Source organism: Dendrobates tinctorius, unplaced genomic scaffold, assembly GCF_039654945.1.
Source record: "Dendrobates tinctorius isolate UK_male_01 unplaced genomic scaffold, ASM3965494v1 ptg000081l, whole genome shotgun sequence".
Taxonomy (NCBI): Eukaryota; Metazoa; Chordata; class Amphibia; order Anura; family Dendrobatidae; genus Dendrobates; species Dendrobates tinctorius.
In genome coordinates this window covers 21,521,477-21,548,186 of record NW_027361749.1, presented here as the reverse complement: position 1 = coordinate 21,548,186, position 26,710 = coordinate 21,521,477, and the positions used below count along the sequence as shown (strand labels likewise).

The 26,710-nt window shown below is 47.3% G+C and overlaps 1 protein-coding gene across 2 annotated transcripts in view; it reads left to right on the top strand.

Moving 5' to 3' along the window:
• The window catches only part of TCEA1 (transcription elongation factor A1), a 54,563-nt gene that overhangs the window by 11,478 nt on the left and 16,375 nt on the right, over positions 1-26,710 (top strand). The window contains exons 3-7 of one of the 2 annotated variants that reach the window (XM_073583818.1): positions 1,782-1,887; positions 4,448-4,535; positions 6,607-6,755; positions 6,834-6,890; positions 21,184-21,338. In XM_073583818.1, the coding sequence (XP_073439919.1) occupies positions 1,782-1,887; positions 4,448-4,535; positions 6,607-6,755; positions 6,834-6,890; positions 21,184-21,338 (555 nt within the window). Of the gene's footprint in view, positions 1-1,781; positions 1,888-4,447; positions 4,536-6,603; positions 6,756-6,833; positions 6,891-21,183; positions 21,339-26,710 lie in introns of both variants that reach the window. The other variant, XM_073583817.1, reaches the window with a different exon arrangement.

Genomic DNA, 26,710 nt, shown 5'->3' with positions numbered 1-26,710 from the left:
GTAGTGAGGCCAGGCTGTGGAGTCGTAGGTGACATGAATCTGTGCTGCACGTTGTGTACATGCTCAGTAGTGAGGCAGGGCTGTGGGGTCATAGATGAGATGAATCTGTGCTGCACATTATGCACATGCTCAGTGTTGACCAGTGCTGTGGAGTCATAGATGAGATGAATCTGTGCTGCACTTTATGCACATGCTCAGTAGTGAGGCAGGGCTGTGGGGTCGTAGGTGAGATGAATCTGTGCTGCACGTTATGTACATGCTCAGTAGTGAGGCAGGGCTGTGGGGTTGTAGGTGAGATGAATCTGTGCTGCACTTTATGTACATGCTCAGTAGTGAGGCAGGGCTGTGGAGTTGTAGGTGAGATGAATCTGTGCTGCACGTTGTGTACATGCTCAGTAGTGAGGCAGGGCTGTGGGGTTGTAGGTGAGATGAATCTGTGCTACACGCTATGTACATGCTCAGTAGTGAGGCAGGGCTGTGGAGTCGTAGGTGAGATGAATCTGTGCTGCACGTTATGTACATGCTCAGTAGTGAGGCAGGGCTGTGGAGTCGTAGGTGAGATGAATCTGTGCTGCACGTTATGTACATGCTCAGTAGTGAGGCAGGGCTGTGGGGTTGTAGGTGAGATGAATCTGTGCTACACGCTATGTACATGCTCAGTAGTGAGGCAGGGCTGTGGAGTCGTAGGTGAGATGAATCTGTGCTGCACGTTATGTACATGCTCAGTAGTGAGGCAGGGCTGTGAAGTCGTAGGTGAGATGAATCTGTGCTGCACGTTATAAGATAAGATAACCCTTTAATCGTCCCACCATGGGGAAATTCAGAGCATTACAGCAGCAAGGCAGGATCAAGTACAGATGCATAAAGGTATTACATTGACAGTAGGTAGGTACATATACGAAACGAAAAGATATAACAGGACTATCACAACTTTGGATCTATCAGTTCACTGTTTGGGTCGTTCTCCGTTTTGGACAGTGCTGGTTATACAGCCTAACTGCAGCAGGAAGGAAGGACTTTCGATAGCGCTCCCTTTCACATTTAGGATGAAGTTGCCGGTCACTGACAGTACTGCACATCTTTGTCACGGTCTCATGCATGGGATGGGAATCATTCTGCACCATGTAGCTCACCTTGGCCAGTATCCTCCTGTCGCCTACTTCCTGAACTGGATCAAGGGGGCATCCCAGGACAGAGCTGGCCCTTCTAATCAGTTTGTCCAGCTTATTCCTGTCCCTGGTTGATATACCACTACCCCAGCACACCACACCAAAGAAGATGACTGATGCCACAACAGAGTTGAAGAAGAGGATGCAAGGAGTGCCCCCCTAACTCCGAAGGCTCTCAGCCTTCTGAGCAGATAAAGCCTACTGTGGCCCTTCCTGTACAGTGCATCCAAGTGATGGCCCAGTCAAGCTTATTATTGAGGATCACACCAAGGTACTTATAGGTGTCGACTATCTCAATGTAATTTCCCTGAATGTTCACCACTACTGGTGGATTTTTTTCCCTTGCGAAAGTCCACCACCAATTCCTTGGTCTTCCCGGAATTAATCATAAGGTGGTTCCTCTTAACAACCTAAGGTGGTTATGTACATGCTCAGTAGTGAGGCAGGGCTGTGGGGTTATAGGTGAGATGAATCTGTGCTGCACTTTATGTACATGCTCAGTAGTGAGGCAGGACTGTGTTTTGTAAATCTTGATGCTTATTTTTAGCGATATTAACTCTTACATGTAATCAAAGTATTTACAAAGCCTTTTCCCATTTTATCTCCCAATAGTCTACCCGAATAGGAATGTCTGTAAACGCTATCCGAAAACAAAGCTCCGATGATGACGTGACCTCACTAGCCAAATCGCTCATCAAGTCCTGGAAAAAACTGCTCGGTAACAGAGTCCTGTTTGTCTCTCTAGCTTATGTCCTAATGTATTTCTGAGGCATTTATTGTGCGGGCATACAGCCACAATAAGGAATGGGGTCTTTAGTTTGGATAACACAAATTCAGGCTTGTCCAGTAATGACCTGCCATGTGGCCCACATTTATCAATGTGTATTTATCCCCAATAGTATCTGGCCTACCGTGTGGTGTTTATTAACCATTTGTGCCAGGTCGGTAGCAGTTAGGTGTTGACAAACATCAAAAATGCCCATGAAGTCATAGATTTCTCTTTACGCAAGAGTGGTTTTCCCTTGCCAACCTGTGGACAATAAATGTCCGCAGATAATCTACATGTTTAGTAGGCTGTGTGCTCAGGCCGACCAAACTTCTGATGCACATAGAACAATCATTGTTCTAGGAAGCTCGTGTCCTGCTTACACAGGATGATGTGCTACTGAGAGTGATGATTTTTAATCAGGCTTAAAACTAATTTTTCCTAATATAAAGGAGCGTTTTTCGCGTTCATCGTGTGATTGGCAGCCAGTTCAGAGAGGTTGCTTATCCCTAAATGAGCGTTCTTGGGACCACTCGTTTCCGCTAATCGTCCAGTGTAAAAGCTTGCTAAGTCAGTACATTGGCAGAGTTTTTATCTGGTTGTCTCATTATAGATAAACAGATAAGAGGGATAAAAGCAGCTGCCAGGATTCTGCTCATCGTCCTGGGCCCTGCTCCCTTCAAGCAGCTGATTTGAGTCAAGGGGCAACTGAGTCCAGACATCTGCCAGGAAAATGTGATCAAAGTATTTGGCAGTCACTCATACAAGGGCAGCGAGAGTCTGACACAATGAGAGCTGTTTGTACAGGACCACTGCGTTCTGCCTGAACGGGCATCCGGAGCAGGGGACCCCACTAAGGTTTTTATAAACGCATAGGACCTATTTGTTTAGATGCTGTCTGTTATCTCCTTTCCAACATCCGGTGTAATAGTACGATGATGTCGGACACCCACCCTCAATTTGATGTGGGCTCCTGCTACGAGCCCACATCTTTCCTGGCACATGTCAGCTGTTTTGAACATGCAGACATGTGCCCGAAACAGCCGCAGGTAGATTCGTGATCCACCTGTGGCTATTAACCCATTAAATGCCGCTGTCAAACGCCTACAGCAGCATTTAACGTGCTTCTGGCAATCATGTCGGATAACCCGCCCACCGGTGACCCTGTCACATGATTGCGGGTCACCGATAGTTCGGCATCACAACCACAGGTCTAGTGTAGACCTCTTATTGTCACTGCTGGATTGCTGTGAGCCCCGCCCAGTGGTCAACGGTCATAGAAAGTGAGTAATTCTACTATACACAGGTGACCTCATCATCGCCTGTATATAGCAGTGCTGATCGAGTTATGGCAGCTTCCTGTCTCCCATGGAGATTATTAAAGCATGCCAAATGTTAAAAAAAAAAAAAAAAAAAAAAAAAGTTTTTAAAAATATGAAAGTTCAAATCACCCCCTCCCCCCTTTGTGCCATTCAAAATAAAACAATTAAAAAAAACAAACATACACATTTGGTATCGCCGCTTTCAGAATCGCCCGATTTGTCAATAAGAAAAGGATTAACTTGATCGATTAATGGCGTAGCGAGAAAAAGTCAAAATGCCAGTTACATTTTTTGACATTGCATTAAAATGCAATAACTGTCAATTAAAAGTTCGTATCTGCACCAAAATGGGATCAATAAAAATGTCAGCTCAGCGCAAAAAAATAAGCCCTCATCCGATCCAAGATCACGAAAAGTGGAGACGCTACAGGTATCGGAAAATGGCGCAATTTTTTTTCTCTTTCAGCACTTAGATAAAAAAGAACCTAGACATGTTTGGTATCTATTAACCTGTAATGACCTGGAGAATCCTAATAGCAGGTCAGTTTCAGCATCTAGTGAACATAGTAAACAAGAAAAGCAAAAAATAAGTGTGGGATTGCATTTTTTTTAATTTTTTTTTTTTTTTTTTTTTTTTTGAAATTTCACCGCACTTGGAATTTTTTTTCCTGTTTTCGAGTACATGATAACAAGCCCTTACATGTCCATTTTGACTAAAAAATAAAAGTTGTGGCTCAGGGAAGAAGGGGAACAGAAAATGAACATGCAAAACCAAAAATACCTCTGGTCGTTAAGGGGTTAAATGGTCCTATGGCTGTTTTTCATGAATGGACTAATAACGATGATTTTTCTATTTGCATCATGTCGTCTTTGTTCCTTTTGCTTAGATCGTTATGCACTCAATATTGATATTGTGGGCATTTCATCTTGGTTTATGGTGACATGTTTGCTTATTTCTCTTTCATGTAAAGAGAAGAGGTCGCACTCATCGAGATGGAAGTTTCACTGATTTATTGACATATCATGAACATGTCAAGTCGGGGGAGTGACATAAGGAGTGCTAGAAAGGCTGACAACGGCCGTTTCGCGCTGCTCGAGCACTTCAACGCTTCAATATTTCTCTTTATTGCCCTCACATAGGTAAAACAGAAAAGACTTTTAAATAACTGTTTTTTTTCCTCTTTATCTAGATGGCCCATCGTCTGAAAAAGAAACGGAGGAAAAGAAAAAAGAGCAGCCCCCTCCTGCCCAAAATAGTCCTGAAGCGAAGGAAGAGAGGTATTCTCCCAGTGTTCTTATGCAGAGTTATGTCCAAGATTAGCATTAACCCCTTCACCCCTGGGCTGTTTTTCGTTTTTATTTTTTGCTTCCCTTTTTTCCAGAGCCATAACTTTTTATTTTTCCGTCATTATGGCCATGTGAGCTCTTGTTTATTGCCGGTGAGTTGTATGTACTGGAAAACCGGAAAAAACTCCAACTGCAGTGAAATTGCCAAAGAAGTGCAATTCGACAATTGCTTTAGGCTGTGTGCCCACGTAGCGATTTTTAAGCGTTTTTGCTGCGATTTTCGGTGCGAAAACGTTTAAAAATCGTGTACAGAACGCCCCCCATGCATTCCTATGGCATTCCGCACATGCTGTGCTAATGCTGCGCTTTTTTCCGCGGCGGAATCGCATTGCGGAAAAAAATCGCAGCATGCTCATTCTTTTGTGCGGAATCGCAAAGAATTGCCGCGATTCTGCACCCATAGGAATGCATGAGAATCGCTGACTTCCCGCATGTGGCTATGCCCACCATGTGGGAAGTTAAGCGTCTCATGTGCGGTTGGTACCCACGGTGTGGAGGAGAGGAGACTGTCCTCCAGGCCCTGGGTACCATACCCCTGTAAAAAAAAAAAAAAAGAATAAAAAATAAAAAATCGGGGTATATTTACCTTCCGGTGTCCCGCGCTGCATTCCCGGCCTAAGCCTTCCCAGTAATGCCTTGCGGCAATGACGTAGTCTCGCGTGACTCTAGCGGTCTCGCGAGATCGCTATAGCAACGCGAGACTACGTCATCACAGGTCTCGCAAGGCATTACTGGGAACGCTGTGGCCCGGGATGGCAGCGCAGGACGCTGGAAGGTAAATATACCCCAATTTTTTTTTTTTTTTTAGCATTTTAACATTCTATCTTTTACTATTGATGCCTCATAGGCGGCCTCAATAGTAAAAACCTGGTCACACTTGTCAAACACTATGTTTGACGAGTGTGACCAACCTGTCAATCACTTTCCAAGCCATGCTTCAAATCGCTTGGAAAGTGCTTGAATATCGCATGTGAAAATCGCAGCAAAATCGCGATCATAATCGCGGCGAAATCGCGCGGAAAAAAACGAGCGATTTCTGGGAAGGAGTCCGGTTTTTAGTGAGCGTTTTAAAACGCTACGTGGGCACATAGCCTTAAAATGCTGATAAATTTTTGCTGATAAAATCAATTGTCATGTACTGGAAAAGAGATGCACGTAGCCCCAGAGCACGCATTAAAGGGGGAGACACGACCTCTATATACGCCATATGTCGTGGAGGGGTTAAAGGAAACCTGTCAGCAGGATTGTGCACAGTAACCTACCATGTCATTAGCTAAAAACTGGAAATAAAGATTAAAGAACAACCACAAGACGGATTTCATCAACCAAGGTATCATTGTAATCAGTATAACAGCGCCAACCTGACACTGTGTGTAGGTTACTGTGCACAATCCAGCTGACAGGTTCCATTTTAAAGGGATTTTTTAGGCAAAACTTTAGTTATTGACTGGGTGTCTTCAGACTTTTCCAGCCAGTAAAATTAATTTTATAAAGGTACTTGTTCTCTCACATCTTTCTTCCTCCTTCTGGATAACTTAAATTTTGTGAGGAGTTGCATAAGATTTAGTATATTGTCAACTCCCTTTCATTTGAGCTGATGTGCAGTACATGGGAGCAGCCCTTACTCGGTGAACAGACCTGGAAGCGCGCAGCTCCGTTTGCCATAGGGAACATGGAAGCGCGCAGCTCCGTTTGTTCGCTGTAGGGGACCTGGATCAGGATTGTAGCACTGGCTCCCCATTATGGGGCAGATACACAGGAGTCTTTTACAGTGATTGGCCACCACATTCACTTCTGAATCGAGGGTGTTTTGAGGCCTCACCGATATCCCAAATACCTTATGTGAGCGTTTCCTGAAGAAAGTGAGTGGCATGGTAAATGCCAGGACATTTTTATGTAGAAATACCTAGTAACATTTTTCAATAGACTCATAAACTGCTCCAAAGTACTAGTAGTAGACATATGGCAGGTGACGCTTTTACGTTACTACTATCCCCAGCAGCAGTTCCAGTAGTAGCTCCAGTGGACGGAAAGAAGATTGCGCAGCCCCATCTGAAACCTTCATTACATCTTTTCCCCGAGCTCCCAGCACCTCGGACACAGTCAGAATCAAATGTAGAGAGTTACTTTCTACTGCTCTCAAAACAGGGGGTGAGTACAGAGTATATTGTGTATGTACTTCGCCATGCACATTGTTCAGATGGTTTTGACTGTGATTCTCTTTCACAGATGACTACATTACTATTGGAGCTGATGATGAAGAGCTCGGTGCTCAGATTGAAGAAGATATCCTTTGTGTCATTGCAGTAATTGGGAATATTAGTGCAGTGTTAGGATGGAGATTTTATTATTTCTCTGACATAAGTTTGATGTACATGAAACAATAGGGGATTATAGGGAGAAAAATGGGAAGCGCAAGCTTCTAAGTGTAGTAGTTAATTATCAAAGGTATATACTCCGTGTGAATACACTCACCAATTTGGTGTCTTGAGATACTGCATGTAGATCCAATCCCTGGATCACTCCATTCCTCTTTCCATTCAGTTTGCTGCAAAGATCTGGGAACTAATGAAAGCACTGGACAGTGCTTTCATAGGTAGTAACACTTGGTGAATGTTTTTCCCAGCAATATGCGCTCCTGAAGGATGATGATGGAACTTGATATTTAGATTCAAGGATGATTTTTATTTTTAATTCAAAATAGAATACAACCGGTTTCGCCTGCTAAGAGTCTTCCTCAGGTATAAGAGTCTTCCTCCGGTATAATGTCAAGAATATAAACGGATCTGTCTGAACACATTTTATAGCAGATCTCCCTGCATGTGGTTTTGGGTGGGGGCTGAAAGGTCTGTTTTTCAGACACACCCAGATACTCAGATATATAGGATTTTGCACTCTGAGGAATCAAACAAAACCCATATACCAAATAAATGTTACACAAAAAGTTTCACACACAAAAAAATTTTCACATAAAAAAACAATTAAAAAGTATATATATAAAAATATTCCAAACTTTTCACACAATTTTTTTTTTTTCCCTTTTTCTAAAAACTATAAATGTGTAAAATTTCTTTAAAATGTTATTAAACATACTGAAGTGTGATTTGATACAAAAATATAAAATCCTACAAACATGTATATTATAGCAAAATTTAAAACTCTTCCTTAAAACTCTTCGTAATTTAAATATCATATGCCCTCTATAACATCATTTAATCCATCCGGGTATAATGTACCCAGACGGAAGATCCAATATGATTCTTTCCGGTTTAGCTTTTGTATCCTATTAGTACAATTCTCAGGTATTTGCTCCAGCGGAGTCACAGAAATATTGAATGTTTTATTATGCTTCAAAGATAAGTGCCGGGATAAACTCTGCTTTAAAAAACCATTTTTAGTATTGTGTCTGTGGCCATTCATACGGGATCGTAAGGACTGAGTGGTCCGACCCACATATTGCAGCCCACAGGCACAGGTGATAACATATATAACAAAATCACTATCACACGTTAATTTTTGCGTGATTGCTATGGTTTCACCCGTACTGTACGACGCAATGCATTGAGCCATATGACTGATAATTTCACAGGTACAACATTTTCGGGAACCACATCGATAGATACCCAGTTTGAAAGCATCAGTTTCATTTATCCTAATTTTTTCTTTGTGTGAAACTTTTTGTGTAATATTTATTTGGTATATGGGTTTTGTTTGATTCCTCAGAGTGCAAAATCCTGTATATCTGAGTATCTGGGTGTGTCTGAAAAACAGACCTTTCAGCCCCCACCCAAAACCACATGCAGGGAGATCTGCTATAAAATGTGTTCAGACAGATCCGTTTATATTCTTGACATTATACCTGAGGAAGACTCTTAGCAGTCGAAACCGGTTGTATTCTATTTTGAATTAAAAGTAAAAATCATCCTTGAATCTAAATATCAAGTTCCATCATCATCCTTCAGGAGCGCATATTGCTGGGAAAAACATTCACCATAAGTTTGATGTAGCGGATCCCCCTGCTTTACAGCCTGTTTATTTCAGAACCTTTATTCCTTTGTTAATGCAACATTTTTTCAGCATTTAATTTTTTTTTTTAATGCAAATTTTCAGCTGCGTTTTATAGTACCAGCAAAGCCTGATATTTCAGAAATATCTTGCACACAGCTTGGTTTCATTGTTGTCAGGATTTTGTGCGTTGCATGGTTTTTTGCACAATGGAGTGGGTCACTCCTTTCCTTGTGTTTTTTTTTTTTTTTTTTTCTTTTTTTCAGCTTTTTTCACCCCTTGAAATCAATGAATGGTGAAAAAAGTGCCAAAATTGTAGGTATCAGGTTTTGCTGCATTTTTGTGCCAAAACCTGATTCTATAGAATAGGCCTTTTTTTCAGCACTAAACTTTATCAGCGTGCACAAGAGACAAATCTAACATGCCAAAATTGCTGCAAAAAACGCAAGTGTGCACTTTTTTTTTTTTTTTTTTTTTTTCTACAGCTTTTTTCCTCCCAAGACATCAGGTTTTGCTGCAGAAAAAAGCTGCAAAAACACCTAGTGTGAACTTGCTTTACTCGACGAATACAAGTGACAGAGGTTATCCGGCTCCTGTTACTGCTGTATCTGTGGGTAAGCGGGACTGGTGAGAGCATGTCTACATATATCTGCCATCTCTCCTGCGCCAATAGCAGGTATCGCACACCTGTCCTGTGTGTGCGCTGATTGCTATACTTCAGTTTTCGGGAGGCATTCGGTCACATATTTGGAAAATTCCTTGTTTTACCCTTCGCCACGACAGCACCCACTTGGACAGAGGGATCCGCCCATAGGAACAGGAAACCTACAGAGATAAAAGAGGGCGGTCCGCCTCTCCTCCTCAGTTGGTTTCCTGTTCCTGTCGGAACTGCAGGATTCTCCTACAGACTCTTACCTGGGCCAGGGAACCGCCTGTGCAGTCTCTGCGGGAACGGCAGGGGTTCCGGTCCGGATGCAGCGACGGGGGAGTGCTGTGAATCGGCTCCCTCCTCGGCTGGGGCCGCAGCAGAAAACGCTGGTACCGGGTGAGGCCGACCGGGGTTCCCCTGCAGATTTACACACCACCGGGATCCGGGGATGATCCATCCCGGTCTGTGTGGGAGCGCGAACCGGAGGGGGAGCGGTATCCTCCAGCGTTCAGGAGAGCTTCAGCGTCCAGAGACGCACAGGCAGGAAATGGTAAGGAGGAACTTCCAGGTTACCGGAGGTTCCTCAGCGCAGAGCGCACGTGCGGCTGCAGGGACATGAAGAGGCACTCCCCTCCCCCTCCTGTGAAAAAAAAAAAAAAAGGGGAAACAGTTTAATTGTCAAAGCGGCCGGCGGCTGTATCCAGGCCAGACGCAGACAAATTAGCAGCGCCCAGGATAAGCAGGCGCACCTGGAGGTGGGGAGGGTACCTGCGTATTGAAGGAGCATATAAGGCTTTGGGGATATGATTACTGCGTGCAAACATGTCTTCACCAAGACAGGACACGCATCCCCAGGCAGATTATACAGCGGCAGCCAAGGATCGCTCTCACCGAGGTTCCTCGGATAGAAGCCACGCTAAGAAGCCTCCTGAGCCGGTACCTACAGCTTCTCTGGGTGAGTGGACGACTCTCTGCCTACAAAGCTGATAAATGTCTCTCTCTCTTTCTCTCTCTCTCCTATGCTACATCTCTGCCTTAGGCTAAGAGAAGGGAAAAAACAAAAAATAAAGAATGTGCCCTCTGTACACGTCCCCTACCGGACTCTTACACGAAAAGGCTGTGCAAAAAATGTATTAATGAAACAGCAAAACAAGCATCAGCCGTGGACATAAGGGCCATAATAAGGGATGAATTACAGGCCCTAACCAAAGCTAGTAGCACACCTATAAGTACGGAGATTAGCAAACCAACCACGGTCAGCGTAGACTCTGAGGACGAAGCAATAGCCTCCGATAGTTCTGATGCATCTATATCATCATCTTCCTCAGATATGGAGGGGCGTTCGTGCTTTCCTTTAGAAAACATGGACAATTTGGTTAAATCCGTGAGGAATACCATGGGCTGCACAGAAACAAAGGAGCCGCAAACAACACAGGAAATTATGTTTGCAGGGCTAACAGATAGGAAAAGGAGAGTTTTTCCTGTTATACCAGCTATTAAAGCTCTGGTTAAGAAAGAATAGGAGAAGCAGGACCAGAGAGGATATCTCCCCTCCGCCTCAAAAAGAAGGTACCCCTTCAGCGACGAGGAGTTAGCAACATGGTCTAAAGTGCCGAAAGTGGACGCAGCGGTCGCTTCCGCCTCAAAACAAACGGCCTTACCAGTGGAGGACGCAGGGGTTCTAAAAGATCCACTTGACCGAAAAGCTGATGCCTCGCTAAAAAGGGCATGGGAGGCAGCTACGGGCATGTTCAAACCGGCAATAGCTAGTACTTGCTCAGCCCGTTCTATGATGGTCTGGATTGATCAGCTAGACCAACAAATAGAGCAAAAAATCTCCAGAGACAAGCTACGGGCTGCTATACCACTGATCCGTGGTGCGGCTGCGTACATAGCAGATGCTTCTGCGGATTCTTTACGTATGGCAGCCAGAACAGCAGGCCTGCTTAATAACACCAGGCGTAGCCTATGGCTTAAAAGCTGGAGAGGTGACGCCCAATCCAAGGTGAAGCTTTGTGCCATACCTTGTGAGGGTGAGTTCTTGTTTGGGGAAAACTTTAGATGAAATCCTTACCAAGGCAAAGGAAAGGAAAAAAGGATTCCCTAACCCCTCTCTCCCGTTTTATAGGAGGGCGTTTAGGAGACGACCATTTGGCAGATGAAGACCAGCGGAAAATCAAAATCGCTGGGCTACAAAGGAGGAAAAGGGCAAAGGTGCCATGTTTAGAGGATCCTCCTTCCGCAGAGACAAAAACTAAGGAGCCAATTCCTCCAGTAGGGGGAAGATTAAAAATTTTTCTGCAAGAATGGGAGAAAATCACGGCCAGCCCCTGGGTTCTGAGCATTGTTAGGGAGGGGTTAAAAATAGAGTTCCACCACGTACCCCATAGCTCAGTTATCATAACATCTCTCAGCTCGCCAATCCAACATCGGGCCCTAGAGCCTGAGATTCTGAGTCTCCTGAATAAAAAAAGTATTGATCCATGTGCCTGAGGGACAGGAAGGAAGGGGGTTTTACTCCCCTCTCTTTTTGGTACCTAAACCAGATGGCTCATTCAGGACTATAATCAACCTGAAAAAACTAAACTCATATATAATAAATCATAAATTTAAAATGGAATCCATCAGATCTACGATTAAGCTCCTCTTCCCCAATTGTATGATGGCAGGCTTGGATCTGAAAGATGCTTATTATCTCCCAATCCATTGCAGATTTCAGAAATACCTCAGAGTGGCGGTCTTCCTCGATGGCACCATACAGCATCTCCAGTTTACAGCCATGCCATTCGACCTTTCCATCGCACCACGAGTTTTCACAAAGGTGATGCTGGAAGTGATGGCCTTCTTACGCCAGAAGGACACATTGATAATACCCTATCTGGATGACTTCTTAATAATAGGAAACTCAACTCAACAATGTAATGGACGAGTTGCTGACGCAATCTTATCTCTGCAGGCTCTAGGTTGGATAATACATTTCAAGAAGTCCAGAGTCGAGCCACAATCAGTCCAGTTCTTCCTGGGTCTTCAGCTAGACTCCATAAAACAAAAATGCCTATTGCCACAGGTAAAAATTGAGACAATTAAAAATAAGGTCAAGTTAGCAATAGACAGGCCGTATATATCTTTAAGAGATGCATTGTCTCTCCTGGGGTCCCTCACTTCCTGCATCCCGGCAGTTCAGTGGGCCCAATTCCATACGTGGGAACTACAACATCAAATTCTCGTAGAAGGAAGCCATGACCGAGGGAATTTGACAAGCAAAATTACTTTATCCCAAACGGTCCTAATCTCCCTTACATGGTGGCTAGAGGAAGATAATCTATCAGGAGGCGTACCATGGGTGATAACACCTTCCCGTATAATTACTACCGACGCCAGCCCCACAGGATGGGGAGCCCATATGGGAGACAACTTTGGCCAAGGCTTGTGGGATATAAGTGAGCATCAGGATTCCTCAAACTTGAAAGAGCTAAAGGCGGTTAGTCATGCATTAAATTATTTCTTTCTGCAGTTACAAGGGGAAAACGTGAGGATCCTGTCAGACAACACTGCGGTGGTCGCATATCTGAACAGACAAGGTGGGACTCGATCAGTCGCCTTAATGTCTTCCGCAAGAAAGATCTTGTCCTTAGCCGAAAAACATTTTTTGTCTCTCTCAGCCCTCCATATAAGGGGAAGAGACAATTTGGAAGCAGATTATCTCAGTCGCCATACACTACGACAAGGAGAGTGGTGCCTGAACCAGCAGATATTCTCACGCATCGTGTCACTATGGGGTCTTCCCCAAATAGATCTCTTCGCCACCAGGGTAAACAGGCAGGTGCGAAGGTTCGCCTCTTTAAACGTGGTAGACAATCCGGAAATTCTGGATGCCATTCAAGCCCCATGGCAGTTCAAACTGGCATATGCATTTCCCCCAATCATACTGCTACCACAGGTGATCAGGAAGATCAAGGCAGAGAAAGCGTGAATAATTTTAATAGCGCCATTCTGGCCCAGGAGGCCTTGGTTTTCATGCCTGCAGGCAATGTCAGTGACAGACCCTTGGGTGCTTCCTTCAACCCCGAAGCTCCTCTCGCAGGGGCCATTCTTCCATCCTCAAGTGGAACAATCTCCACTTGACGGCCTGGAACTTGAAAGGGAAATGTTGAGAGCCAGGGGATTCTCGGAAGGATTAGTCAATACTCTTCTGCAGAGTCGGATATTGGCTACGACAAAAATTTACACCAGGGTATGGAGGAAATTCACACAGCCCCCGATTCTAGAGAAATTCCGATAACACCAATCCTAGAATTTCTACAGAAAGGGAAAGATTTAGGACTATCGGTTAACACACTAAAGGTCCAGGTGTCGGCTCTAGGGGCCCTCTATAGTTACAACGTGGCAGGCAATAGATGGATAGCCAGATTCATCTCGGCCTGTGAGCGAAGCGAACCGGTACACATACCCAGAGTTCCTCCTTGGGACTTGAATCTTGTACTGGAGGCCCTAACAAGTCCTCCCTTTGAACCATTAGATTCAATATCCCTTAAACAGCTATCTCTCAAAACAGTACTACTAGTTGCGCTAACCTCAGCCAGAAGAGTTAGCGACATACAAGCACTTTCAATAGAACCCCCTTTTCTGTTGACATTCCAGGATCAGCTAATATTAAAACCAGACCCCTCATACTTACCAAAAGTAGCAGGGAAGTTTCATAGGTCACAAGAGATCCATCTCCCTTCATTTTTTAGTAACCCTTCTACTCCAGAGGAAGAAAAGTTCCATACACTAGACGTTAGAAGAGCAGTATTACAATACATTGAGAGGTCTAGCAGCTGGAGGAAGAGTAGGGCTCTATTTCCTTTCAGGGCCAAAAGAAGAGATATGAGGTCAAAAAGGGGTACCTTGTCTCGGTGGATTAGAGACGCGATCAGTCTGGCATACTCTGAGAGCAATGAAGAACCTCCGGAGGGTATCAGAGCGCATTCCGCCAGAGCTATGGCTTCCTCTTGGGCAGAAAGGGGAGACGTCGCAATCGAGTCTATATGTAAGGCTGCAACTTGGTCTACACCCTCTACCTTTTATAACCACTATAGGCTTGATTTATCATGCTCATCTGACCTAGCCTTTGGTAGAGCGGTCCTCGGCACGGTGGTCCCTCCCAGGTGAAGGTCTCTGAAAGTCTCCAAGTGGGTGCTGTCGTGGCGAAGGGTAAAAAGCCGGATTACTTACCGGTAATGCTCTTTTAATGAGTCCACGACAGCACCCATTCACTAACCCTCCCTAGAAGTTAACATAATGTATATACACCTTCTTACTTGTAAAAATAGAATGATCATATGGAATAATATAATGGCCTAATAATTGGCGGTCCTCCGGGTACTCTGAAATCCAACTGAGGAGGAGAGGCGGACCGCCCTCTTTTATCTCTGTAGGTTTCCTGTTCCTATGGGCGGATCCCTCTCTCCAAGTGGGTGCTATCGTGGACTCATTAAAAGTAATCCGGCTTTCTCGTTCGCCTTATTGGGGGACACAGAGACCATGGGTGTATGCTGCTGCCACTAGGAGGCTGACACTATGCACAAAAAAAGTTAGCTCCTCCTCCGCAGTGTACACCCCACCGACCGGCAGGAAGTTCCTCAGTTTAGCTTAGTGTCAGTAGGAGGTGGACACGGGTCTTTTATTAGACCCCTATCTACCTCGTCGTGCGTCGTTCCTTTACAGGTTTCGGAGGGATACGGAGTGAACAGTCACATCCGTACTCCCACAAAGAGACTGAGTACGGCGTGTACTGCCACCCCGTATCCTCATAGGTCTCCGCGGCAGGACCAGGAGCCTCGCACAGGTGCGTGCCAGCTATACGGACGGTCCTTGCCCCCCGCCTCCCACCATCTCGCCTACCAGAGCCTGACGGTTGAACGAGGCGTGGATTCCATAAAGACGACAGACAGCGTGGGATTCTCAGGTACCTTTATTGTGGCCCCCGGCCTGGGTGAGTATGCGGTCTAGCGGTCCCCCGGCGTTTTCATCCTAAGGCGGTCGCCAGGGGACCACGGTAGGGCCTGCGCGCCCGCTTCTCCCCACGGTCGCCGCATCCATGAAGTCCCCTTTTCTTTCGGGCCTTGTTCTGCGCCCCCCCCCCGTTTCTTCTTCATCCCGGCAGGGGTATACAGGGGTCGGGCTGTGGGAAGCAGGGACGCGCCCCGGGGTTGCGGCCCGGTGTTGCGGCGCATCTTCCGCGCCGACCCCCTGCTGACAGGCGGCCGGCGCTATTAATTTAGGCTCCGGCTTCATATCGGGCCTACCGCTGCGTCGCGGCCACGCCCCCTGCCCCTTTCTTCTAAGCGGGCTTCTCTCCCGCCCGTCCTAGGCCTTCCCAGCCCCCTTGCCTCACACCAGCCTGCTATTGGACAGCGGGCGGTGCTAAGGGGATCTCTGCGGCGAGCTCCGCCCTTCTCCCTCTGGCAGCGCGCCCTTTCCCTGGTGGTCGCCATCTTCTCAGCCTGCCAGCCGGACCTCATTCCCTGCCGGATTTCGGTCGCTGGGCCTTTTTTCAGCCGGATTGGCCTGGCCTCATCCTGCAGCCAGATCAGAGAGCGTCGCCCTTGGGGACACCGGACCGTGAGTAGCTCTGCACCTGCAGACTGACACCCTTCTCTGCCTTCTGTCCCCCAACCGGCCGGCACTGCCTCTCTTTTCACTATGTCCAACGCTAAGTCTGATCGTACCCGCTCTGCGTCCAGCCCGACGCCGCTCAGGAGCCATCCATAGCCCCAGGGGCGAGTGAGCCCCCCATGCCGGGTTGGGCCTCCTCTTAATCACAGTCAGTGGCAGACCTCACCAAGGTGTCTCAGTCCCTAGTAGCCGTTCTGGACAAGTTGCCCTTGGGAGCTTCGGCGGGACCCAGCACGTCTCAGGACGTCCCATCTGACCCAGCCAGCGGCAGTCGCAAGAGGCCCAGGCAGGACCTCCAGGCGGAGTCCTCCCCTCGTCCTACCTCACCCCATAGTCCCCAGCAGTCTCCCTCTCGGGCCTCCTCCCCCGAGTCAGGCGAAGCGCTTTCGGAATCGGAAGGGGTCTTAGAGCTGGATTCGGACCAGGATGCGAACATGAAGGTTACGGTGCAAAACCTCATTGCCGCGATTCACCATACCTTTGACATCGCTGACGCCCCTGCGAAATCCTCAGATTAGGAGGTTTCGTCCAGACTGGCGGAAACACCATCCAGGGTGTTTCCCTTCCATTCTGAGTTTGGAAAGATTTTTACAAAGGAGAGAGAAGATCCGACCAGACGCTTTCAAAGAGGAAAGCGTCTCGGCGTGCTGTACCCGTTTGCTAAAGAGCTCACGGACAACTGGGCCGCTTCTCCCTCGGTGGACCCTCCCGTGTCCAGACTTTCTAATAATACGGTCCTTCCGCTGTCAGGTGTGGCGTCGCTAAAAGATTCTAATGATAGGATCATAGAATCTCTAGCAAAATCTGCCTTCGAAGCGGCATCAGCAGCGGTATGTCCAGTCTTTGTTTCTTCTTGGGCAGCAAAGGCCATATCCACTTGGGCAGATGACCTTCGGCAGGTCATTCTGGATAAGGCACGACCAGAGGATTTGGCCGATCTCGCCAATCAGATTTCCCATGCGGGGGATTATCTGCTTTCTGCCTCCTTGGATGCCGCATCTTGCGCAGTTCAGGCGTCAAGTAACATCGTGGCAATCCGACGTACAATTTGGCTCAAGGCCTGGCAGGCGGACTTGTCCTCTAAAAAGTCTCTGACCAATCTGCCTTTTCAGGGAGTGCGTCTCTTCGGATCACAATTGGATCAGATTATTAAAGACGCTACTGGAGGTACGAGTTCTCTTCTCCCCTCCAAGCCTCGCAGACCTCCTCCAAGGCGTCAGTTTCGTCCCTGTCGGACTTTCCGCCGTTTCAATACGGCGGAAAACCCTTCCAACCAGCAAAGGCCACAGGCACGTCAGGAAAGAAAGGTTTCCTTCAGGCCCACTCCGTCCTGGCGGTCCCACTCTTCCCAGGGAAGACCGTCCAGATCTAGATCTGGACGGTCTACGTCCGCATGACTACCATCGGTCTCCCGTGGGTCCCTGCCAATTGGGAGGTCGACTTCTCTTCTTCAGCTACGTCTGGCTCGCCTCAGTAGAGGACGCTTGGGTCAGAGAGGTTGTATCAACAGGATACAAAATAGAGTTCATTTCTCTTCCACGGGATCGTTTCTTTCAATCCCGTCCGCCGAGGGATCCGGCCTTGGTCCCGGGGTTCGGTTCGGCCATCGCCTCTCTTCTCAGTTCCGGGGTGATTGTGCCCGTTCCCGAATCGGAACGCTTCACAGGGTTTTATTCAAACCTGTTTGTGGTGCCGAAAAAGGACTGGACAGTTCGACCCATCTTGGATCTCAAGTTACTCAACAAGAGAGTTCGCCTTCGCCACTTCCGGATGGAGTCAGTTCGCTCGGTAATTGCTTCCATGGAGGAGCAGGAATTCATGGGTTCCATAGACATCCAAGATGCCTATCTACATGTGCCCATATTTCCCGGACATCAGAAGTTCCTGCGGTTTGCGATTCTTCACGAACATTACCAGTTCGTCGCGCTTCCTTTCGGGCTCGCCACCGCTCCCAGAGTCTTCACGAAGATTATGGCGGCGTTGATGGCCTTCTTGAGGATCAGAGGTCTCGTTCTTTTTCCGTACCTCGACGATATCCTGATCAAGGCCCCCTCCTTTCAACAGGCCCGCCTAAGTGTGGCGATCGTTCTAAACGCCCTGTCCAGTTTTGGGTGGATCGTCAACCGGGAAAAGTCCTGTCTGGTCCCTACTCAACGCCTTGTGTTTCTGGGCCTTCTGTTCGACACTCGTCGGTCAAGGGTATTTCTCCCACAAGACAAGATTCTTTCCCTGCAGCAGGGCGTGCGATCATTACAGATCACACGATTTCCATCCCTCAGGTCAGCCATGAGGGTCCTGGGGAAGATGGTGGCGGCGATAGAGGCAGTTCCCTTTGCCCAATTTCACGCCAGGCCACTCCAGCAGGCCATTTTGTCCAGGTGGAACAGGTCGGCTCTGTCTCTGGATCGTCCGGTTCGCCTTTCCTGCCGGATCAGGCGGTCTCTCAACTGGTGGTTGACGTCTCCCCTCATTCTCTTGGGGCGGTCTTTTCCCGTTCACTGGCAGATTGTCACTACGGACGCCAGCCTCATCGGCTGGGGTGCAGTGTTCCGCAATCACACTGTTCAGGGTCGATGGTCGACTCAGGAATCAGCTCTGCAGATCAATGTCCTAGAGATAGAGGCGATCCATCTAGCTCTCGTCCACTGGGAAAGGCGCCTCAAGGGCCTGCCTGTCAGGATTCAGACAGACAATGCCACAGCCGTGGCGTATATCAACCGCCAAGGGGGGACACTGAGTGTCTCAGCCCTGGCGGAAGTGTCCAGAATTCTTCAATGGGCAGAGACCTTTGTTCCAACGATTTCCGCGGTTCACATTCCCGGCGTGGACAACTGGGCCGCCGATTTCCTCAGCCGCGAGGGTCTCGCGGCAGGGTAATGGTCCCTACATCCGGAGGTGTTTCATCTGCTCTGCCGTCGGTGGGGAACCCCGGATGTAGACCTCATGGCATCTCGCCTCAACAGGAAAGTACCACAATTCGTGTCCAGGTCTCGGGACCCTCTGGCAGTGGGCGCCGACGCTCTGGCCGTCCCTTGGTCACAGTTCGTGCTCCCCTACCTGTTCCCTCTGCCTCTTCTTCCCAAGTTGTTGAAGAAAATCAAAGCAGAGGGGATTCCAGTCATCCTCATCGCCCCGAATTGGCCCAGAAGGTCTTGATTCGCAGACATTGTCAACCTTCTCGCGGACGCCCCCTGGAAGCTTCCCGACGGGCAGATCTGCTGTCTCAAGGCCCGATTTGCCACCCCAATTCTCGGTCGCTCAATTTAACGGCGTGGCTGTTGAGACCGAGGTTTTGAGACGGGCAGGATTCTCTGATCGGGTAATTCATACCATGATCCGCGCCAGAAAGCCGCCTTCTTCGAAGATCTATTACCGTACTTGGAAAGCCTATTTCTCCTGGTGTGAGGCCAATGACATCGCGCCCTTGGTTTTTTCGCTCCCTTCTATTCTGGCGTTTCTTCAGGCAGGGCTGGATGCGGGGCTTGCTCTCAGTTCCTTGAAGGGTCAAGTTTCGGCACTGTCCATTTTATTTCAGAAAACGCTGGCCTCCCGGCCCCAGGTCAAAACCTTCCTCCAGGGTGTGGCTCACACGGTTCCTCCGTACCGAGCTCCCGTGGATCCTTGGGATCTTAATTTGGTTCTTCAGGTTCTGCAGGGTCCTCCTTTTGAACCTCTCAGGGACGTTTCCCTTTCCCTCCTTTCTTGGAAAGTGGCCTTTCTAGTGGCCATTACCTCCATCCGGCGCGTGTCGGAATTAGCGGTACTTTCTTGCCGCTCTCCTTTTTTGGTCCTTCATCAGGACAAGGTAGTTCTGCGGCCTCCGCCCTCTTTTCTTCCGAAGGTGGTATCTTCGTTTCACCTCAATGAGGACATTGTTCTGCCATCCTTCTGCCCGAGCCCAGCTCACCCTCGGGAGCGGTCTTTGGACAAGCTGGACCTAGTCAGGGCATTGAGAGTCTATCTAGCCCGGACGACTTCCTTGCGGAAGTCAGACTCTCTGTTCATCACCCAGCCTCAAAGGCCACTATTGCGCGCTGGATCAGATCGGCAATTTTGGAGGCATACCGGGTCAAGCATCGAGTGGCCCCTCCAGGGATCAGAGCGCACTCTACCCGGACGGTGGGTGCCTCCTGGGCGGTGCGCCACAGAGCTTCCGCGCTGCAGCTTTGCAATGCTGCAACGTGGTCATCGGTTCACACCTTTGTGAAATTCTACAGGGTCCACACCTACGCTTCGGCGGACGCCAGCCTATGTAGAAGGATTCTGCAGGCTGCGGTGGCGAGTCCACTGGCCTGATGGAAGTTTGTTTCCCACCCCAGGGACTGCTTTGGGACGTCCCATGGTCTCTGTGTCCCCCAATAAGGCGAACGAGAAAACAGGATTTTTTGGGTTGCTTACCGTAAAATCTGTTTCTCGGAGCCTTCATTGGGGGACACAGCACCCTCCCATGTTCTACAACTCCTGTTCTTATGTTTGTCGGTTTGTTACAGTTGAGTTGTTTGTTCTGCTTTCAATCTATTCTGTTACTTCTCCTACTGCTTTCTCACTAACTGAGGAACTTCCTGCCGGTCGGTGGGGTGTACACTGCGGAGGAGGAGCTAACCTTTTTTTGTGCATAGTGTCAGCCTCCTAGTGGCAGCAGCATACACCCATGGTCTCTGTGTCCCCCAATGAAGGCTCCGAGAAACAGATTTTATGGTAAGCAACCCAAAAAATCCTGTTTTTTCCACTGCACTTGCTAAACTTTATAAAAGGGAGGCTGAGAAACCTGACACAATTGGCATAATTTAATCCAATAATTGCCATAAACTTTATGTAATGTACATCCCAACTATGATTTAATATTCTGGCACACGAGGTTATAAATGTTCAAAATCCAGTAAGAAGCATGCACTTAATAAATTAAGTGCATCTTGCACCACTAAGCTTCATGGTATATGGGACACTGGTATAAGAAGGTAATAAATTCCCTGTATTGTGTGTTGATCTTTGCCATGTGTCTGTACTTTCCCAAGGCTTCTTTGTGCCTTCACCCGAACAGAAAAGGCTCCTTGGCATTACCAGGCGTTCTGGGTGGCTTCATGTTTATGTACTGTACTATTTGACATCCATGGTTTTCGTCCCCACAACGAAGCGTAACTTGTCTTCCAAATACACGGGTGAGCAAACTACTTGCCCTTTAGGCCTGATTAGCCCTTGCCAGGCCCCATACAAACTGGCTCAGTAGTTCCTAGGATAACTGATTTTTACTTGACTCCTCTGCACCCGCTTTCCAAGAATTTAAAAACACAGACGCTAAATATAAGAACAGAGTGCGAAGTCGAATTGCCAACTTGAAGGATGCAAAAAATCCCAACTTGAGGCGAAACGTGCTTTGCGGCAACATCGCTCCAGATGTGTTTGCCAGGATGACGGCGGAGGTGAGTAGTATATGGGAAGGAAGACATGCTCGTTATAATCACTTACTGACTCGGGTCAGTTGGGCCTCTTACACAGCACGTTATCTCCAGAGTCTTGTACCACCTTTACTTTGGGGGATTGGTGTAAAGATCACACCAATGTTTGGTGTGGTGGAAACAGTATCCTCGTATTAGGCTGGAGACGCTTTAGCATCCCAAAGTGGATGGGGGTTTGGCTTTGCCTAACCCTGAAAAATACTTTCAGGCAGCCCAGTGCTAGCATCTAAGGGATTGGGCGCATGAGGCAACCTCCAATGTGATACAGCTTATAATGGGGAAATTGGATAGATGTCCTGTGGTGCAATGTTTAGAGGACGGTTCCCTGGGGGCACTTGGGAAAACATACGCTACACTATTTCTGATACATAAATTATGGGGGAGGATCAAACAAATTCGTGGGGTTATCTGTTTGACTAGGTTTTCACAGTTATGGTATAATTTACCGGAGTTTATGGCGTTGGGGTGTTTGTCGGAATGGCAGGCCAAAGGGATACGGTATGTTTTTCAAATACTGGACCAGCAGGATCTGAAGTCCTTTACTCCGCTACAATCAGAATTTGGACTTAGAGCTTCGGGGGGGATTTCAATATGCACAGATTAGGCATGCGTATATAGATCAGAAGAGGGGTGACCACCTTAGTATCCAGGGGGATATTGTGTTGGAATATGTGTGTGGGAATAGGACTAAAAGAGGGGTCATTTCCTCCCAATGTAGGAATTTATTACATACCTTTCTACTTAAATTTCCAATCAATACAAAGGCCAAGTGGGAAAGAGTTGGGTCAATTGGAGGACGAAACGTGGGAATCTGCTCTGGAATGGATACCAAAATTGTCTTTGAGCGAGCTGTATAGGCTGTCTCAGCTTTATATAATACACAGAGCTTATAAATCCCCGGATGTCTTATTTAAGGCTAGGCTACGACCTAACTCTGAATGTCCCCGGTGTAGGAATGAAGGTGCAGGTATATATCTTATGATGTTGACATGTCCAAGATTGGCCTCTTTCTGGATAGTAGTCTTGAGTTGAGTGGAAGGGGCATATGGATGTGTGATTCCAAGGGAAGCTGTAGTATGTTTGCTGGGATATGTGGAGGAGGTAAAAGTTGATAATACCCTAAAAATAGCAATTGCCAGACTACTGTATATGGCTCGGAAGGTGATAGCAAGAAGTTGGATAAATGAAGAGCTGCCGTCTAGAGGAGAATACCTTAAATACGTGAAACATGCCGTTAAATTGGAAGAGGAGGGTTTATAAGAAAAGGGGGAAATTGGTGCTGTATGAAAAATTGTGGACGCCATGACTGGAGTATGGATAGAGATGCTGATTTGGTGGTAACTGCCTCTAGAAACTGTGTGTAGGGTGCTGGAATAATGGAGATGGAATAATGTAATCTCTATTTCTGTGAAAAGGTGAAGTTAAAATTGACAATGTGAGCTGTCTAAATAGGGGAGGGGTAGGTGGGGGCGGGGTGGGTTTATTACTTCAGGGTTGGTTTATTTGAAAATGAGTGTAATCTTGAAATATGTATCCTATTGTGTTGCTCTTAATAAAAATCTATTTGAGTAAAAAAAACTCACACCAACTGGATTAATGAAGAAAGATTTTTTTTTTTTGTCTTTTTATAGTGATTTATTTCTTGTACCCAAAGCACAACACGTGTAATTTACTTTCTAATTGCTCACGCAATAGCAGATTTTACTCCGCAAATATCTGCATTGGTCATCTTCTTTTGATTTCATCCTATACCTTGTGACGTGTCAATTTGCACTGAACCATCTGCAGGAAGAAGTGACAAGATGCAGATTTAAAAATATGTCTTGTAGATGAATTTGCGCCAGGAAAATAACCACAATGTTTAGATCAATTTTTAAATCTCATCTACTTAGATTTTTTTTTTTTGTGCGGATAAGGCCTGTTTCTCTATCGCTTCATTGGGGGACACAGAAACCATGGGTGTATGCTGCTGCCACTAGGAGGCTGACACTAAGCAAATAAAAAAGATAGCTCATCCTCTGCAGTGTACACCTCACCGACAGGAAGTAGGATGTTTAGCTTAGTGTCAGTAGGAGGTGGACATGGGTCTTTCACTAGACCCTTATCTACCTCAATGTGTGTCGCTAACCTTCTGGCAGCGCTTAGTGGGATTGTTCTCATGTCTAAAGGTACTGTCACACTTAGCGATGTACCAGCGATCCCGACCAGCGATATGACGCTGTCAGGATCGCTGGTAAATCGCTAAGTGGTCACTAGTGAGCTGCCACACAGGCAGATCTCACCAGCCACATCGCAGGAGTCGGGGGTCGCTACTTACGTGTCAGACGAGGCGATCCTGACGTCCTCCCACCCGCGTCCACGCGTCGCTCGTCATCACAGCAGGAAGCCCCAGCAGGAAGCTGACGACGAGAAACTGTCCAGGACGTTCTCGCGTGATCAGCGATAACCAGCGGGGGAGCGGTCGAAGGTAAACCAGTGACGTTATAGCGATATTGCTAGCGATATCGCTTAGTGTGACAGGCCCTTAACTCTAGGCCACTTCGTTCTCCTATTCCTCCACTGTGGTCCTCTCCCACCGTCCAGGAGCCCCCAGTTGACCCAGTCGTACAGTCTCTGGAGCCGTACAGTCACTCACGTGATGGTTTTTCTGGAGCCGTACGGTCTCTGAAGTAACTGTACTCTAGAGCTGTACAGTCACTGACGTAATAGTTCTCTAGAGTCGTGTATTTAACTGGCATAATTGTAATCTTCTGCCGCGCAGTCTCTAGTGCATCAGTATGTCTGTCGGAGATCTGATTTTGTCACACGGTTGTTGTTTTTCGGCCATTACGGATAGGTGCCTTGACTTTCAGCAGAGCAAGTCTCAACCATTGCTTCACATAAAGACGTTGGGGCCCTGGCATAGCAACTACTCCCATATCTACGGCTCACAGGCACTCTCCCTTCAATTTTCTGCAGCCCCCTCCGGACGCTGGATTCATACTGCTATAAGCAAAATAAGGTGCTGCTTCTTTCTTTTCACGTCTCCAGTGTTTGGGCCGAACTTCTAGCTGAATAGAAGTCCGTGTTATCTGGCAATTGTCTGCTGTGGCTCATTGGATAGAGAAGCTGACCACAACTCGCTGTTCCAGAAGTTGGAACCATGGCGCACAACAGAGTGGTGTTTAGTCTCTTTCTGATCCCAGGCCTACTGTTCTACCGTCAGAAGAATTGACTGGTCAGAATCTACTTTACTACAGACTTTGTGGCACAGCTTACTACGCGTGAAGCCATTATTCTACCTGATGTCGTCAGGTATCCAGACCTAGACCGCAACACAGAAGCCATTATTCTGCCTAATGCCGTCAGGTATCCTGACCTAGACCACAACACAGAAGCCATTATTTTGCCTAATGCCATCAGGTACCCAGTCCTATACCGCAATACAGAAGCCGTTATTCTGCCTAATGCCATCAGGTACCCAGACCTAGACCGCATCACAAAAGCCGTTATTCTGCTTAATGCCGTCAGGTTTTCAGACCTAGACTGCAGCCAGAAGCCGTTATTCGGCCTAATGCCGTCAGGTATTCAGGCCTAGACCGCAACACACAAGCCGTTATTCTGCCTAATGTCGTCAGGTATCCAGGCCTAGACTGCACCGCAACTCAGAAATGGCGGTCTCCTATACCCTTCTCCGGGTTCTCTCCACGCTAATTTGTACACAGGATACTTGGAGCCGATTGCAGCTGGACTATATCCGCTATCCAGGCTTCAGACGTATCACCTACCAGGTACAGTAGTTCAAACGGCCGTATTACTGTGGAGACGTGTCTGGGGTTGACTGCTTCAGTGTCAGACGCTCTCGCCTTCAGGTTCCTCGCGTTCTATTGCAGCAGTACTCTATCCCTTATCAAGCACTTGAATAGTCCTCTATCAGACATGTTTAGTCAATACATACCGTCTCTCTGGTAACTCAAACGTACCCGAGGCCATCAACTATACCGATCCGGCTATACTGTCCCGTTTTCTGGTGAGTCAGAAGCGTCCTCTCTCACGTTCCTCACGGTCTTTTGCACCTTTTGCCTAAGCTGTCTAATCGCCACTCGAGGTGAGGTGCCAGCATTTATTGCTCATAGCGGGCTACAGCTGCGGTTACAAGCCGCTTTCAGGTGAGTCAGACACCTCTCGGCTACATATTTCATTGTCAATAACTTCTGTGGTTTGTTAACAGTTAAACGTAACCACTACCATGTCCAAACAGAACGGATCTCTGTCCCACAGTGTGGATCTTAGTAGCAACATATCTGGTTACTCCACCTTCAGGTGGTTCAGACTCTCTCGTGTCAGGTACTGATGGTCGCGGTTTTACTGCTGCATGTTCTGTACCCTAAGTGTGAGTTGCTCCACAGGAGTTTTTGCCATCTTCTGATCAGTTTACTGTACTGTCCAGAAGCTATCTTTACTGCCGGTGTGTTCCGCCTATCTTTAATGTTTGGCAAATAGTAGTTTATAAGTTCTATCCTGCTTTAAGGGCCTTCGAGCTACCACACTACCACAAGCTCCTTATCTGTCGGAACTTACCTATTCTTTCTTACAGGCGCCGAGTAAAACCTTCAGCAGCTCAGACATGTGACTTCTGACCGTGACCGGGAAAAAGTATCCCACCTCAGACAGGAGTGGGATCTAACTCTGCGCAAGCATCGACCGGGGTAGAAAGCTGTTCCAGTCCTGGATCCAAGAATGAGTCTAGTGATAACGCGTTTCTTCCTTCGGCTAGTATTGTATCTTTTCACTGTTATCCTCGGGCGCGTTTTGTCTTAGACTTAGGCTAGCGGGTCTACACACAGTAATCCCCTCCCTGCTCCAGAGGGTCCAGGATGGATTCGGTCGTTTACATCGTCATACAAATTGACCTGCCTTTCATCAGCCTAGTTGTCTTCTGGTGTCTATTTGATCTACCTAGAGCCAACTTTTCTTACAGTTATCATACTCCATGTTTTGCATGAACTTTCCTTGCTCGACTAATCACTTTTCTGAGTCCAGCTACACTATTTTTGTCCATATCCACACTCATCCCGGGATGCTGGGTTTATCTTCCTTTGGATCTCAGTCATCCAGTAGTCTCCGTTCTACCTCCTTAGTGGAGCAATCAGTTGTCTCTTCATAGCCATCCTGAGTCTACATCGCGGCGATGAGATCCAGATTATCCCCTAGTTCCATTCAGTACGTTTTCAGTGTTTGGCTCTTTTGCAGGTTCTCAGTGGCCTGTTCTCAGGCCTTGTCATTTTCTCACAGAACGGCCTTTAGCCGTTTCCAAACAATAGGGCGCCTTAGTATAGCTCTACTTCTGCGACTAC